Here is a 15,638-nt window from a genome sequence, read left to right as displayed (position 1 = left end):
GAAAATCTGCCCAAGGTCCGGCTGGGTAGGATTAGCTGGGGGGAGATGGAGTCCGCAACCCATCTCCTCTTTAGCTAGACTGTAGCTCCACCAGACATCTGCCAAATCGCTAGGTCTCCACAGTCTGGGGTAAGTGTTCCGCAGGTTTCAAGTCCTGATGTCTAGGCAGGTTAGGGGATGGGTTCAAGATCTGGTCAATGTCCAATTGTTGTCCCAGGGAAGTAAAACAATGTGTAGAGGGACATTTTGGAAGCCATCTTGGGGTCAGGCCAGGGACTGTACTGTACACTGGTGGCTATCCTAAGGTCAGGCATCTGGCAGTTAAAGTCAATATCCAGGACAGCAGTCGCAAGAGAGTAACAAATCCAGCGTGCATACACCATCACACGCACAGACGGTTGTACGGCATTACAACGCGGGCTTTTACCCTGCATGCCATTACAACGCAGTTTTTACAAGGCAAGTCGTTACAACGACTTGCGTTGGGGGGCGCTGAATAGTGGAATAGTTTAATTTTTTATTCCAACTCTAGCCCACGTTGATAGTAGGGAAAGTGTTGGATAGAAAATTAAACTATTCCCTGTCCTACAGCGCCCTCCAGCGCAAGTCGTTGTAACGACTTGCGTTGTAATAGCAGCGTTGTAATAGCAGTGCGGGGTAATGCCCGCGTTGTTATGGACGTTTCCCCGCACAGACATGCACAAGCACACACAAATGTGAGCAAACACTCTCATATGCGCACTGACGCACACACACAAGCACATAGACAGAAAACATCCAAGAACACAAGCACACAAAATCCCATGCTCTAATACAAAAACACGTAAATACATGCACACGCAAACGTCGTCACATGAACAGACATGCACAAGCACACAGAAATGCGCTCAAACTCTCATACACGCAGACAAGCACACATACAATCACATGCTGCAGAACAAAAATACCCAAGGACTTACACACAAATACATGCACACACCATCAGAGACATGCACAAGCACACACAAATGTGCGCACACACTCTCATACGCGAACAGAGGGCACATACATCCACACGCACAAGCACACATACAATCCCATGCTCTAATACAAAGACACTCAAATACATGCACACACCATCACACGTAGACATAAGCACACATGCAGAAACATTTGCTCGCACAAACACAAGCACACATAGAATCACATGCTCTGATAAAAAAATACCCAAATACATGTCCGCACCATCACACGCACAGACATGCACAAGCACACACAAATGTGAACATAGTCTTTCATATACGCACAGACGCACACACAAAAGCACTCCCATGACACATTTCTCCAGGACTGCCGCATCATTGATGCCAAACAAAGGCAGGTTTGGACAGACTAATGAAAGAAGGCTAGTTGCACACGTAGGAATTGGTCGAGGCCAACATGATGGTGGGCCCAGAGTAAGAGTCACAGCAACCTCGGCATAATATGGCGGCCCCAGATCAACAGAAAATGCAAGCCAAAGAACAGCTTCAAAGTGGAGTTGCAAACTATAACCTCAATCTGCACCCGAACTTCCAATCTGCTGGGATTCTGAAAGTGAGGCGCCTGGTATGCTGCGAGGTGATTGGTTGAGCTGAGAGCTCAGTCTTCGCATTCGCTCTCAGAGGCAGTTCAGTGGTGCGAATACCCCTTCTGCTGCCGCTCGCACCGGTGCAGGCTCCTCCCGTGTACTGGTGATCAAGCCCGTAGCTGCAGGAGGCAGTGGGGCCCCCCTCGATCCGTACCTCTCAGGGACTTGTCCTGCTTCGCTGGCTCTGGAAGTGGCGACGTCAGGGTCGTCTTGTTGGCTGCGTGTGTCTGAATTTGACTCAGATTGCTAGCTGTGATGATTTTATCATAAATGGACTCTATTTTTTGTTCAAAATATTCCCCAATCGTGTCACAGAAGGCTTGAGATGGAGATTCCTCCAGATCACACGCTTTAGGGTTTGTGAAGGTCTTGAGGATCTGGTACAATACTTTAGGGGCATTCCCAGCCTGGGCTAGCTGCAATGCGATGGAAGTCTTCCGGGCAATTTTTATCTTTTTTATGGTATTGGGCAAGCATAGTCTTGTATTTTTCTTTGTCACCAATATCATGGGACCATCTCCACCACCTCTCAAGGTTTTTACAGTGTCCTGTCTCTATGCATAATTCCGCAGTAAACCAAACTGCTTGAACCTGTCTTGACTTACCCATAGAGGTTTTCAAAGGTGCGAGTTGATCAATAGCAGCTTTAGCTAAAGCATTAAAGCGAGCTAGCCCCTCCTCTACTTTTTCGTGTTCCCCATACAAGTGGTAGGGAAAACGGCTGAAAAGACTTCAGGGGTGACTTTATGCCACTGTCTGAATGAATAGTTTAAGACAGCGCCTGGCTTTTCCAGATCTCTGAGTCTCTTAATCTTAAAATCAATGAAAGCGTGATCTGACCAGTTAATTATCCGGGGGATTTACAAGTAATACTGGGAGAGTTTGTAAAAATAATATCCAGGGTGTGACCAGCTGTATGAGTGGGACCGTCATTAATCTTAGTTACACCTAGAGATGCTAGGTCGGCAAGGAAACCGTTGCTTCGGCATAGTCCACTCGCTTACTGTGGATGTTAAAATCTCCAAGTAGGAGAAGATTATTGGTAGATACAGTATATGGCGCTATTAATTCCACCAACTTAGTTGAAGTTAATGGAAGAAAAGGTCCTAAACCAAGGACTAGGCTTCCATTATGAGCTGTCCGGTCATTTCGGAAACTGAATCTGAAAGCTTTTTTTTAAAAACAAGGAGATAAAGCACAAACCAAAGATCCGTATGAGACAGGCTTACGTCCAAAATCCACGTTTATACCTACGCACCACATGATTTCTGTTGAGGTACTAGCGTTCAAAAAAGCTGTATTTCATGACATTGAGAAACTAGAGGCATATCAACCCTTCTTCAATATGAGTACAGACGAGAACCTGGCCCTGGAGAATTTGAAGAACTATGACAGTATTGTCATAAAACAGGTGGACTAAGGGGGAGGAGTGGTAGTTAAGGACAAGACAGCCTACCAAGCAGAATGCCGTTGACTATTGGCCGACAGGAACAAATATGTCTCTCTTATGACCAACCCCACACTGGAGTTAAAACAAGAGATACAATCCCTGGTGGATTCTACCGAAACCATGGGTTACATATCAAAACAGGAAGCGGACAACTTAACCAACAGCGAGGGCAAAATTCCTTATTTTTACACACTGCCCAAAATGCACAAGAATAGAAATCCCCCTCCCGGCAGACCGATCGTGTCAGGAATAGGGTCTCTTCTGGAACCACTGTCACGCTTTTGTGATTTCTTTTTAAAGACCCTGGTACAGAACACAGAAGGATGCATCTGTTCTTGGCATGTAGAGCTGCAGAGTAGTACACTTTGCATTAGATCGCCATCTGGTGTTGGGCTCGGATGCTTGCACCTTGTTGTTGTTTTGGAAGAAGTCTTTTGTAGTCACAAGATAGGTAACTCCTCCCTTGGACGAAAGTGCGCATGGGCATCCACTCCATCCTCAGATTGGTTTTCGCCATGATGGGAAATGATGCAGTTAGCATGAAATATAAGAGATGTCCATGAGAATCTATCGCATTAAGATAATACCGTAACAGATACAGGTCCCGGGGAGAGGGGTGGGCGTGTACTACTCTGCAGCTCTACATGCCAAGAGCAGATGCATACTGGTAAGTAGCATTTTCCGTTTGAGGCATATGAGCTGCAGATAGTACACTATGCATAGACTGTACAGCAGTGTCTCCCCTAGCGGTGGTCACCTGTATCAGTATCTGTATTTTGAGTACTTTGAAAAAGTGTTTTAAGAACAGCATGGTCTACAGGAGCGTGTTGCTTAACCTGCATGTCAACACAATAGTGTTTGGTGAAGGTGTGTGGTGTAGACCATGTTGCCGCTTCTCATATGTCACTCAAATGGATGTTCCCTAAGAATGCCATTGACGCCCCTAGTTAGCGTGTTGAGTGTGCTCTATGGGGAATTGTTAATGTGCGTTTAGCCTTTTGGTAGCATATTTGAATACATTTTATTATCTGCCTTGTAATCCCAGCTTTGGGGATGGGGTTTCCTTTATGAGATGGAGAGAGGGCTACAAACAGTTGTTTTGTTTTTCGAAAAGGTTTTGTTCTGTCAATGTAATAAAGTACTGCTCTTTTGATGTCCAGGGTGTGAAGAGCTCTTTGATTGGTTAAGATGAAATGCAGAGATGACTTTGGGAAGGAATTTAGGATTTATTCTGAGAACCACTTTGTTACGATGTATTTGTATGAATGGTTCTTGTATGGTTAAAGCCTGGATCTCACTTACTCGTCTGAGAGCGGTAATGGCAACAAGGAAAGCTACTTTCCATGTGAGGAATTGAAGTTCACATTTATATAGGGGCTCAAATGGGGGACCCATGAGCCTGGTAAGAACAATATTGCTAGGTGTAATTGTATGGAAGAATATGCTAGATTTCATCTATGCAAATGTAGCAGATAGCAAATGATGTTTTGGATAGAAGCATTCAACCGATCAATATGATTGTTACTGCAGTAGAGAACACTTTTTTCCATTTTGCATAACAGGCTCTAGTATTAGGGTGTCTAGCTTCCTTAATGATGTTCATGCAGTCTGGCAGGAGGTTAAGCTAACCTAATTCTAGGACTTCAGGAGCTAGATCGCTAGATTTAGTTGACCTGGATCGGGGTGTCTTATTTCTCCATGGTTCTGCATTAGCAGTGTTGGGAAGAGACGTAGTTCTTGATGTGGAACTACCGTGAGTTCTAGTAGTGTTGAGAACCATGGTTGGCGTGCCCATGTGGGAGCCACCAGGATCATCTTGAGAGACTGTTGCCTGAGCTTGTGTACTACTAGTGGAATCATTGGGAGTGGCAGAAAAGTATATGCAAATCTGCCTGACCAGTTCATCCATATCGCATTGCCCTCGGACAATGGATGTGGGAACCTGGCGGCAAAGGTTGGGCATTTTGAGTTTGCGTGTGTGGCGAACAGATCTAGGTCTGGTTGACCCCAGATTTGGAAAAATGGTAGAAGAACTTGAGGATGAAGTTCCCATTTGTGTATCTGCTGTGTCTGCCGACTTAGCAGATCAGCCATCGGAATATGAACTCCTGGAAGATGTTCTGCAAGCAAGTATATGTTTTGTGGAATGGCCCATCTCCAAATGTTCTGTGCGAGTTGGGCGAGCTGCAGAGAATGTGTGCCTCCTGGTTTCTGTATGTAATACATGGCTGTCATGTTGTCGGTCCGGACTAGGACAGTCTTGTTCTGTAGATGTACTTTGAATTATTTTAATGCTAGAAATATTGCTAGTAATTCTAGGTGATTGATCTGGAGCACTTTTTGTTGAGTGGTCCATTTGCCTTGAACTGTATGTTTTAGGTGATGGGCTCCCCAACCAGTGAGTGATGCGTCTGTTGTCAGCACTATCTGTGGAACTGGTTCAAGGAACGGCCACCCTTTGTACAGGTTTTGTGTGTTTCACCACTGCAGAGAGCAATGTGTGCGGCTGTCCACCAACACCAGATCTGTTAGTTGTTCTTAAGCCTGGTTCCACTGGCGTGCTAGACATTCCTGTAAGGGACGCATTTGAAGCCTTGCATGAAGTACGATAAAGTTGCAAGAAGCTATCATTCCTATGAGTTGCAAGAATACCCTTGCTGGAAGGGAGTGCTGCGGCTGAAATTTGATGACTAACGCTTTTATACTGTCTACTCTGGTTGGACTGGGATATTCCAGAGCCCTGGAGGGCTCCTAGATACTAATGTATATGAGAGGGTTGAAGATGTGACTTGGTGTAGTTTACTGTGAATCCCAAGTCGTGAAGCAACGGGATGGTTTCATAAGAGTGATGAACACACTGGTTGAATGACTTAACTTTTATAAGCCAGTCGTCGAGATACGAAAAGACATGGATTTGTTGTCTTCTTAAGTGTGCTGCTACCACCGCAAGACATTTTGTGAACACTCTGAGTGCGGTGATCACCCCGAATGGGAGGACTTTGAATTGGTAGCGTTGTCCGTCCACTACGAACCTTAGATACTTCCTGTGAGCAAGATGTATGGGAATGTGGAAGTAGGCGTCTTTGAGATCTAGTGTGGCAAGGAAGTCGCCTTGTTGCAGCAATGGGAGCACTTGTTGGAGAGTGATCATATGAAAATGATCTGATTTTATATACAGATTGAGGGGTCTGAGGTTGAGTATTGGTCTTAGAGTCCCATCCTTTTTGGGGATTTGGAAATACAGTGAGTAAACCCCGGTTCCTTGGTGTATTAGGGGAACTGGTTCTATTGCTTGTTTTCGAAGCAGTGAAAGAACTTCGTGTTTTAAGAGCACAAGATGTTCTGTGGACATTGGGTGCTGTTTGGGTGGTATGGTGGGTGGGTTGGCTGTAAGTTCCAGACAGTAACCATACTGGATAATTTGTCTTACCCACTTGTCTGTTGTAATGGAGTCCCAGACAGGTAGGAATTGTGATAATCTTTCCCCGACCGGAGTGGAATGATGTGGGGAGAGTGGACGGAAGGTATGGTTTATTAGCGGAGGAGGTGCAAATGCTATTGGTGCCTCAGCCTCTGCCCTCTGCTGTTATTTCCCCTATACCGTCCTCTAAAATATCCTCTATTGGGGATTGTTTGAGTTGTGTTTTTGAAAGAAGAGGAGGTATCTGTTCTGTTCTCATGTTTTTGGATGCTCCTCTATATAAGGAGTGACGAAAGGAACCACGTGTGGATGGAGACTGTAATGCTCCCATTGAATTAGCAGTCTCTGTGTCCTTGTTCATTTTTTTTAGAGTGATATCTACAGCCGGTCCAAAAAGTTGATTGAACGGCTGGTTGAGGGTAGTTGTTTGGACCTCCTGTTTAAAACCTGAAATGCGTAACCAGGCATAACGCCTGAGTAGCACACTAGTGTTAATGGACCTAGAGGCTGTGTCGGCTGTATCAAGGGCACATTTGATTGAGGCATTAGTTATTCATTTGCCTTGTTGAATTAAGTCATTTGCCTGTTGTATTGATCAGGTAAATGTTGGTATAGGGTTTGTAATTGGTCGTAGTGAGTCCTATCATACCTAGCAAGTAGTGCTTGGGTGTTGGCTATGCACCGGTGATTGGCTGCTTGAGCAGCAACTCTTTTACCAGAGGCATCTAGAAATTTGGGTTCTTTGTCTGGAAGTGGTGCATCACCAGAGGTTTGTGAGTTGGAGCGTTTTCTAGCATTGGATACTACAAGTGAGTCTAGGGGTATTTGTCCTCTGATGTAGACAGGGTCATCGGGGGCAGGTTTATATTTTTGTATCAATCCTAGGATTGAGAATTCTAGCCCTTGCTGGGTCTTTAAATATTTCAGGGGCATGTTTAATGACCCCTTTAATCATTGGCAGTATTTGTACAGTTTTATGTGACTGTTCAAAAGTGTCCAGAAGGAAAACCTCTTCTGCAGTGTCTGAATGCATTTGAACGCCACAGTAAACAGAAGACCTATTAACAAGCTACCCAAAATCAATATTATCATCTGGGGAGATGGTTTTGTTGGATATGGCTGGGAACCTGGGAGGTCTGCAGGATCTATTGGGTCATCATAATCGTCCCAATCATCCTGTGGTGTGTCAGTATCATTATCAGGGTCAGTGAAAGGATCATTATTGCCACCCCCTACCCCTCAATCTTCATCATCATTATTATGTGGTGGTAGAGAATGTGGTGGAATTGGCATAGGCTGTGGAGGTTAACAGGTTTAGGGGTAAGAACAGGATTAGAAGCACGAACAGGAGAAGAAGGTCTTAGAGGTGAAGAGGCACAGTCCTTTTTCTTTACAGGCACTGCAGGAGTGTCTATTGTGTCCAGCTTCCTTTTCTTGTGTGGGACTGTAGTCACATGTCCTGTTTTGGGGTTAATATAGTTTTTTCTGTTTAGGATCAATGGGATCCGGTCGAAAAAGTTCCTCTTCCACGATAACCGGTTTTGGCACCAACTTTTTCAGGTCCGAGCAGGGTTGCGATTTGTGCTCCGAGTCTTTAACTCCATGGCTGCTAAGGCAATTCCCCTCCTGTGCTGGGAATTGCTATTTGACATTATTTTATGACGAGCTGGGCTCGTCATCAGTGTACGAGGAGGCTACACCATGACGAGCCCAGCTCGTCATCAGCTTGGAAGGGGTTAAAGGTTTTTTTTAGAGACTATGGACATGGAAATCTTTTTTGGTTTAGAAGATTTCGGCTTAGGATCCGAAGGGTTGCCTTTCGGCGTCAAAGTTGTAGGAGCCGATTTAGTTTTGGGAGCCGGGTGTTCTTTTAGCTTCGGTGCCCAAGGCGCCTGTAGGACTATGACATGCGGTTTCCTCGGTCCCGAGCTACCGGAAGGCTGGTCTTTTTTTTTCGAGGCAGGGGCTTCTGAAGTATGTTTCTGGTCGCGACCGGAATCAAGCAAATGAGATGTGCGTCGAATATCATCGGATCAAAACCAATACCGTAGAGTTATAGATAGTTTGCGCGTCGAAAAAGTTTGAAAAATAAGGTTTAGAACCGGAGCGCAAAAGTTACATCCAAACCCAATGGCGAAAAAAAAAAAACAATTGAAGGATGGAGTGGATGCCCAAGCGCACTATCGTCCAAAGGAGTCACCAATCTTGTGACTACAAAAGACTTCTTCCAAGACAACAACAAGGTGCAAGCATCCGAGCCCAACACCAGATGGCGATCGAATGCAAAGTGTACTATCTGCAGCTCATATGCCTTGAACATATATCTACAAGACACCAAGAGTTTACTGAACCTCCTTAAGGATATCACTGTGGACGAAACAACAATTCTGGTGAGCTTCGACATTGAAAGCCTTTATACCAGTATCCCTCAGGATGACACTTTGGAATTGCGTAGGAAATCTCTGAATGAGACGGATTGGGCTTTCAAAACCCCTAAACACTACATCCTTGAGTGCTCTACGCTGGCCCTAAAAAGAAACTACTTTGAGTTTGAGGGGGACATGTACCTCCAAATTGGCGGCATTTCAATGGGCAGGACCTTCGCCCCTAGTGTCGCAGGGTTGTATGTCTGAGAAGAAGTATATCCTATGTAATGTCAACCCTTTCTCCTCACATGTGATGTTTTGGAAGAGATACATCGATGAGGTCCTTGCCATCTGGCAAGGACCTATAAACATCTCAATGGATTTCATCTCTTGGATTAACACCTGCGATAGGAAACGGAGGTTCACCTACTCACTGGACTCCAAGAGCATGGTGTTCCTGAACATTGTAATCACCAAGGAAAATGAAAGACCGGAGACAAGGACAACCCACAAACCAACTGCTAAAAACAACTTGCTCAGATGAGAGCTTTCACCCTAGGGCTCTAAGGAAAATGTGCCCTATGGCCAATATCTCAAACTGCGGCGTAATTGCAGCAAAATCACTGACTATCGTACCCAAGCATCGGACCTCGCCAAAAACCTATCGGAAAGAGGTTACCCGGATAGAATACTTAACACGTGCCAGAAATGTGCCTGGAACCAACCTCGGGATGCCATCCTTGAAGACAGAGTAACTACAGCAAATGACATACAACTGACATGTGTCACAACATATAGCATGGTCTCCAACCAGGTGACACGTTCCATCAATAAACACTGGAGGATTCTCCAGACGGGCAATCTACATTGGGAAAAAACGTTATTCTCCTTCAAAAAAGCAAGGAGTCTGAAGGACACACTGGTTAACACACGCCCCAGGAAAACAGAACAGGACAATATACCCACTGTACTAAATGCATGGGGCCTACCTAACATCACAGCCCACTTTCCCTTCGGCAACTGCAGTGTGTGCCACCTTACAACTGCAACAAACACCCTAAACCTGGAAAACTGGAAAATCTGGACACAACGGTCTCACACGAATTGCAACAGTACGGACGTTGTTTATCTTATAACATTCCCATGCTGCCTGCAATATGTAGGTATGACTGGAAGGAAGATCAAACAATGGATATGTGAGCATCACAGCACCATCAGGTGTAAAGAAATGCCACCTAAACTCACTGAACACTTCCTCCAGGTCAATCACACCATAAATGACATGAAAGGGCCAATATAACAAATCAAAACCAGAGAATAGACCAAACAACCCCTTTTTGAAAAAGAGCAACGTTGGGTATACAGATCAGCTACACACAAAAATGGGCTAAATGACAACAGTCCGTGGAATTCTGTGCAACAGAGATAAGCTCCAATGGGCTTCATACTCTACCTGACAGGATAACTTGAATTCCCTGAGGTCGCAACCATTATTGCATTGACTTAGTGTGGTACTCCTAATTGTACTCCTGAAATATTTGGGCAAGGAACACATCGGTGGAGCCCTTTCCAACCACGAAATATAATTTTAGCAATCGTTTTTGTAAACATAGTGCTATATGTCCTTACGATACACACTGACACCTCGCTAATAGGTGAATTTTTTTTAAAACAGCCTTCTCCCGATAAAATGTATAATAAGTTTGCAAACACGTAATATTCTAGCAGCATTTATCGGTCTATTCTCTATCTGCATTGAATGACAACTAACCACGCCCCTTTGAAGTCATCATGTGACCGCGTTACAGCATCCCTTTTCTGGGTTAAATACCGAAGCAACACGTACACGGAGATCCTCGGGTCTCCGTGCAGGGCGTGCTTCCAGGTTGAAGTCTTTGGAACTCCCTTCCTCGGGATCTTCGTCTGGAACCCCAATACCTCCGTTTTAGGAAACTGCTAAAGACACATCTTTTTCCCTAGCTCCTATGTCCCCCTCGTGAACTCAGCCTCGGTCCTCAGTTTTACTGTTCTAGGGTTCTTCAGCGCTGGGATACCTCCGGGTGACTATGCGCTTTATAAAAATAAATAATAATAATAATAATAATAATGAAGTGCGGGCGGCCTGGCTTGACATAGTGAGTATAGACTTTACGCGGGTGGGCTGCGCTTCACAACGAGCTCATGTAACCAAGGTCTCTGTTCATAAACTGCAAGGTTATTATATGTTTAACATCCCCAGAGTGTGACTGGAGCCAGCGAACCTCCCCGCGGTCTCCATGAGGCGTGACAGAAGCTAGTCTCTAGTAAGCCTGATTTTTCTCCCCCATATGTCGGACAGTCTTCTGATATTGGCATTAATAATGCACGCATATATTTTAATGCACGCGTTTATTTGAATAGCTCCTACCACAACACACGCTCATTTTCAATGAGCATTTTGACACCCACACGCAAAATTAAGTCGGTTGTGGGTCTGATACTACGAACTGGGGTGGGTTTTCAATCAGTTTCGAGATGTCCTATTGTCACCATTTCTTTATGAATTCACAAGTGTACATGGTATGTGTGCAGCACTGTACGTACTACGCTGAGACGCTCACAATAGAGCCACGAATGAGAGGAGTGTCATGATCAGCACAAGTGAATAATGAGAATTGCGTGCAATTGTTAATTTATCTTCCAGATTATTACCTTTCAAAGAAGGCTGAGAGGTTGCCATACTGTAAGTACACGGTGTGGTGTATGACTGACACAGAGTAGGGTGCACCTTAGCGTGTGCAAACCGCTCAGGTCATTGAGATAGGAACTGAAGAAAACCTAGTAATATCACATACAAGTTGAAACCTGTAGCCCACCACAATTACTATCTTATATAGATACCACAGGTCAATTTAATCTACCCTGGTATCTCACCTTGCTTTTAAACCTTGAGTTATTGCTCCATATTAAATTCTTAGGGAGTTAAATAAAGACAATTTTAACCTCAATATTTCACTCACTGGCACCACTGTTGTAAATAACCTGCTCCACTGTAATCAGGAGCTGAAGCACACCCAGGTGGCATTCAGCTACTCTGGTGGGACCTCAATGATGAAGCATGTCACCAACTAGGTTGGTGAGTGAGGGATCTTTTAAAAAAGGAATTTATTTCCTTTTTTCCTTCCTCATTCTCTCTTTATCTCTTTGACATCCTATATCTTTGGGGTGTACTCCTGTATTTGTTTTTTGGTTCATATCCCAAGGGGACTGTGAGTATTCCCTTTGTAAAACCCTCTCTCTCTTTTTGTTAAACACTGGTCCAGTTTTATACCAAGATTCCTTACTGCTTCTTGCTTGGGCACAGGAGTGGCACCTAGCTGAGGAGGCCACCAGTCATCTGCCCCGATAGAAGGGGCTTTGCCAAACAGCATGATCTCAGTGTTATCTGCATTCAGCTGGAGATAGTCCTCATTCATCCAGTCTGAGATAGCTAATATGCATTAGGAGAAATGCACTTTTTCCGCCACCAGATCATGGCCCGGTGTCATCCGCTTATGAGATTATATGAAAGCCAAAGCACTCTGCAATCCCAGCCAAAGGAGCCATGTAGATATTAAACAAGGTGGGGCTCAGTAATAAGCCCTGTGGCACGACCTTGCCAAGATTATCTTATGTGAAGAGTAGGGACCCAAGAGGACAGTTTGACGTTTGTCTGTCAAAAAAAACCATGCTACTTATTTCAGTTGCATTTCTCAAATCTGCAAACATTAAACAGATTGTTGTGAAAGTAATAAAGCCTCAGCAATCAATGTTTCAAACGGTGCTAGGTTGTTCACAGGTATTTTCGATTGGGTAACATTCTCAAGGATGCATTTGAACCATTCACCCTACAACAAATGTGACAGTCTAGTACATGAGGTACAGCGGAGAGGTTACCCTTATAATTATTATGTTTCTACTGCTTTTCAGGCTGAAAAATTGTCATGGTATAGGTTTTTTGCAACCAAAAAGTTTCATAGTCAATAGCAGAATTTTGATCACAATATATTTTGGCCAAACTGTCAAAGTCTGAATATTTCAGTGATGCAAATCAGTAAGCTGGCAAAAAGGACATTGTTCCACACTGTGTGACTTTGCCAGACAGATATACAGAGTCCAGAGGTTCTTTCCAGCTTCTTTCTATCCACAAGGTGGACACATCTTGAACAGTGACAGCATCTTTGTAAACACATGAAAACTAGTATTCATAGTAAGTCTAGAAGATGCTTCGAAGATGGATACAATTGAGTAATTCTATGGTGAAATCTATTATTTCTAATAGCTGTTCATCCACCTTACATAGCAAATGTTGTACAAATCTAGTAAAATATATCCCAAGAAATGGGGATAAACCAACTGATCAACTGCAAGTACCTAGCTTTAGCAAATCATTACCTTTACTGGGTTCGCTGGAAAATGTCCCATAAAATCTGTTGCATATGGGTAATTCATCACCGCTATCATGGTCAACGCATATCTAAGGAATTCATATAGTTGATGAACATTTTCCCTGGACTCAAGTCTCTCACATGTGCACATTTTATAACTGATAGCACTATAGTCTGCAACAGAAAAGAAAAGTTTTGGTTATGAAAATAGAATAATACAAATATGTAATAGTATCATATTTAATTATGCCATTTCCAATAAGTAGGGAAAAAATACTCTAATAACATGATGCTACTGTACCCTTATAAATCTTTACCACTACTCGTAGATCCCTTTTTATCTCAATAACACAGTCTATCTAGTTTCTTGTTTCGTCTCGACAGCAATAATGCATAATTATATTCTCTTAATTCTAGCAAGTCCATCTAAGAAAAAGAGAAAATAATGATTGACACATTGTGTGGGAGCTTCACCCTGAGATACTTCAAGGAGTCCGGTTTACTTTAGGTCCTTGCAGTGCTTAATGTGTGATTGTGGTAGCTGGTGATTAACCCAGGCACATATTTTTCAAGACAGGGAACGCATTTGTGCCTCTACGCTAGTGTTTGCTTTAAGTGACGAATGGAATAAAGGTCTATAAATGTTATCTTCTTGAGGGAGAGCAAAACTGAGTAAAGAAGGGAGGGGGCGTGGCCAACCAAACATGGCACTCCGAGAGCTACTGAAGCTAGACAGCAACGTCCTCGGTGTCAACGGTAAGCGGCAAGCCTGGCACCCTAGGTACTGACATAGGAGTCTGACACGGCCCAAGTCTCCTGGGCAGGGCTGACAGCTGCAGGGGGTTCAGCCAACCCTGAAGGTGGCGGACAGTGCAGCCGCAGAAACAAAGGAGCAGCACCAAGAATGAGAGGGTCCACAAAGTGTACCTAGTTGTAGCTCTACAGGAGCTCAACCTGGGTGAGCGGGGCGGCTCGAGAAGGTCACTGGGCGTCCCAGCTGGACTGGGAGCCCAGAAAGGCTGGTGTGAGGAGCCCTGCTGGAGGACAGAGTCAACCGGAGCAGCCTGTGACAGTCGGACAATGCTGCAGGCAGGCCAGGTTCTAGCGGGTGGGTCAGGCCCACCAAAACATGAGCTTGGCAGCGACGTCAAGAAAAACAACAGGAAATGGGCATTATAATTTAAACCGTTCCTTTGAACACAATTTTTCATTTTCTAGGAGTTGCGTGATTGGGCCTAAGCTCTTTCTCACAGGCACCCCCAATCACGCATCTCCTTTAAGAGAGGTGAGCTGTGTCCCCGCCCATTTGTGCAGGTAAAATAGAGGCATGGCGAAGTGGCCCTATCCTTTCTTTGGCACCCTAACCTTTGTGTGCTGCATGGCAGGCACGCAACAACCTTTGAGCTGAAATGGCTCCCCCCCCCCCCCCGCCCAGGTTCCGTGGGCTGGGCTGAGGCTGCCAGGCAGTAGTCAAGGTTCATCAAAGGTATTACTCAATCCGTCCTAAGCTATGGATGTCACAGCTTTTCTCTTGTTCGCCCTGTTTACCTCTTTCACTCTTTTAGTAGACTCCCCTGCATGGCTCTTTCATTCCTTAACGCCTTAACTGCGGCCGTTATTTCAGCGCAGTGCGGGCGTTCTAAAAGGTGGGCAGGGGCGTGTCGGCCTTTGGCCGACTGCAGCACTAGCGAGGTAGTGCTGCCGTCGGCCAACGGCAGCAAGCAATGGGTTAATGGCTGTATCTGCATGACAACAGTGGATAGACTGGCAAAGTTAAAGGGTTTAAAGGTGTGAAGTAAAGTCAATCCTCCCCGTCCAGGAATGAACAGAGTATCTTGCAAACAAAAAGGAATACACCCACATCATAAGGTCCCCTCACACACCAACAGGCCCCTTGATGTCATACTTCATCATCGGGGTCATCGTACCCCTCTACGGGGTACGGCGTGCTGCGACCTACGGGTGCGTGGGAGCACTTGATGGACTACGTGTGGTGTACGTGAGGGGTTGATTTATGTGAGTGTGTGGTGGGGTTATTAAAACTGAGTGAAAATTAAAAAGGACCTGGCTCGTGGGGTGACTAAAAATTATTTAATAAGCCCCCGGGCTGGTGCTATTAAAATAAAAAGTGGGAGGTTGTGCCGCAGTCAATGTGCGTTACCTCCTTTCTGTGTGTGTCGACATGTTTCGGTGTAAAACACCTTCTTCAGGACGGGGTACACAAATCCCCACCGTACTCACGTTTCTCTAACTCGTATTCAGGATTTTCCTAATAAAAATGAGAAAATATAGTGCAGGGTCAGACAATGTACCTAGAAAAAAAAAAAATGTTGTTTACTAATCAACCTGTAAAAGAAAAGAAGATAAAGATTTTTTTCTGGTGGTT

General features: G+C 44.6%; 1 protein-coding gene across 1 annotated transcript in view; it reads right to left on the bottom strand.

Annotated features, from left to right (window-relative positions):
• The window catches only part of DPP7 (dipeptidyl peptidase 7), a 1,540,287-nt gene that overhangs the window by 991,863 nt on the left and 532,786 nt on the right, over positions 1 to 15,638 (bottom strand). The window contains exon 6 of the mRNA XM_086921148.1: positions 13,260 to 13,426. Coding sequence (XP_086777274.1) covers positions 13,260 to 13,426 — 167 coding nt within the window. The remainder of the gene's footprint in view (positions 1 to 13,259; positions 13,427 to 15,638) is intronic.

This window comes from Lissotriton vulgaris, chromosome 5 (assembly GCF_964263255.1).
Source record: "Lissotriton vulgaris chromosome 5, aLisVul1.2, whole genome shotgun sequence".
In the NCBI taxonomy this organism is placed as follows: domain Eukaryota; kingdom Metazoa; phylum Chordata; class Amphibia; order Caudata; family Salamandridae; genus Lissotriton; species Lissotriton vulgaris.
The sequence above is the reverse complement of the archived record's forward strand: the minus strand, read 5'-3'. Positions and strand labels throughout refer to the sequence as shown.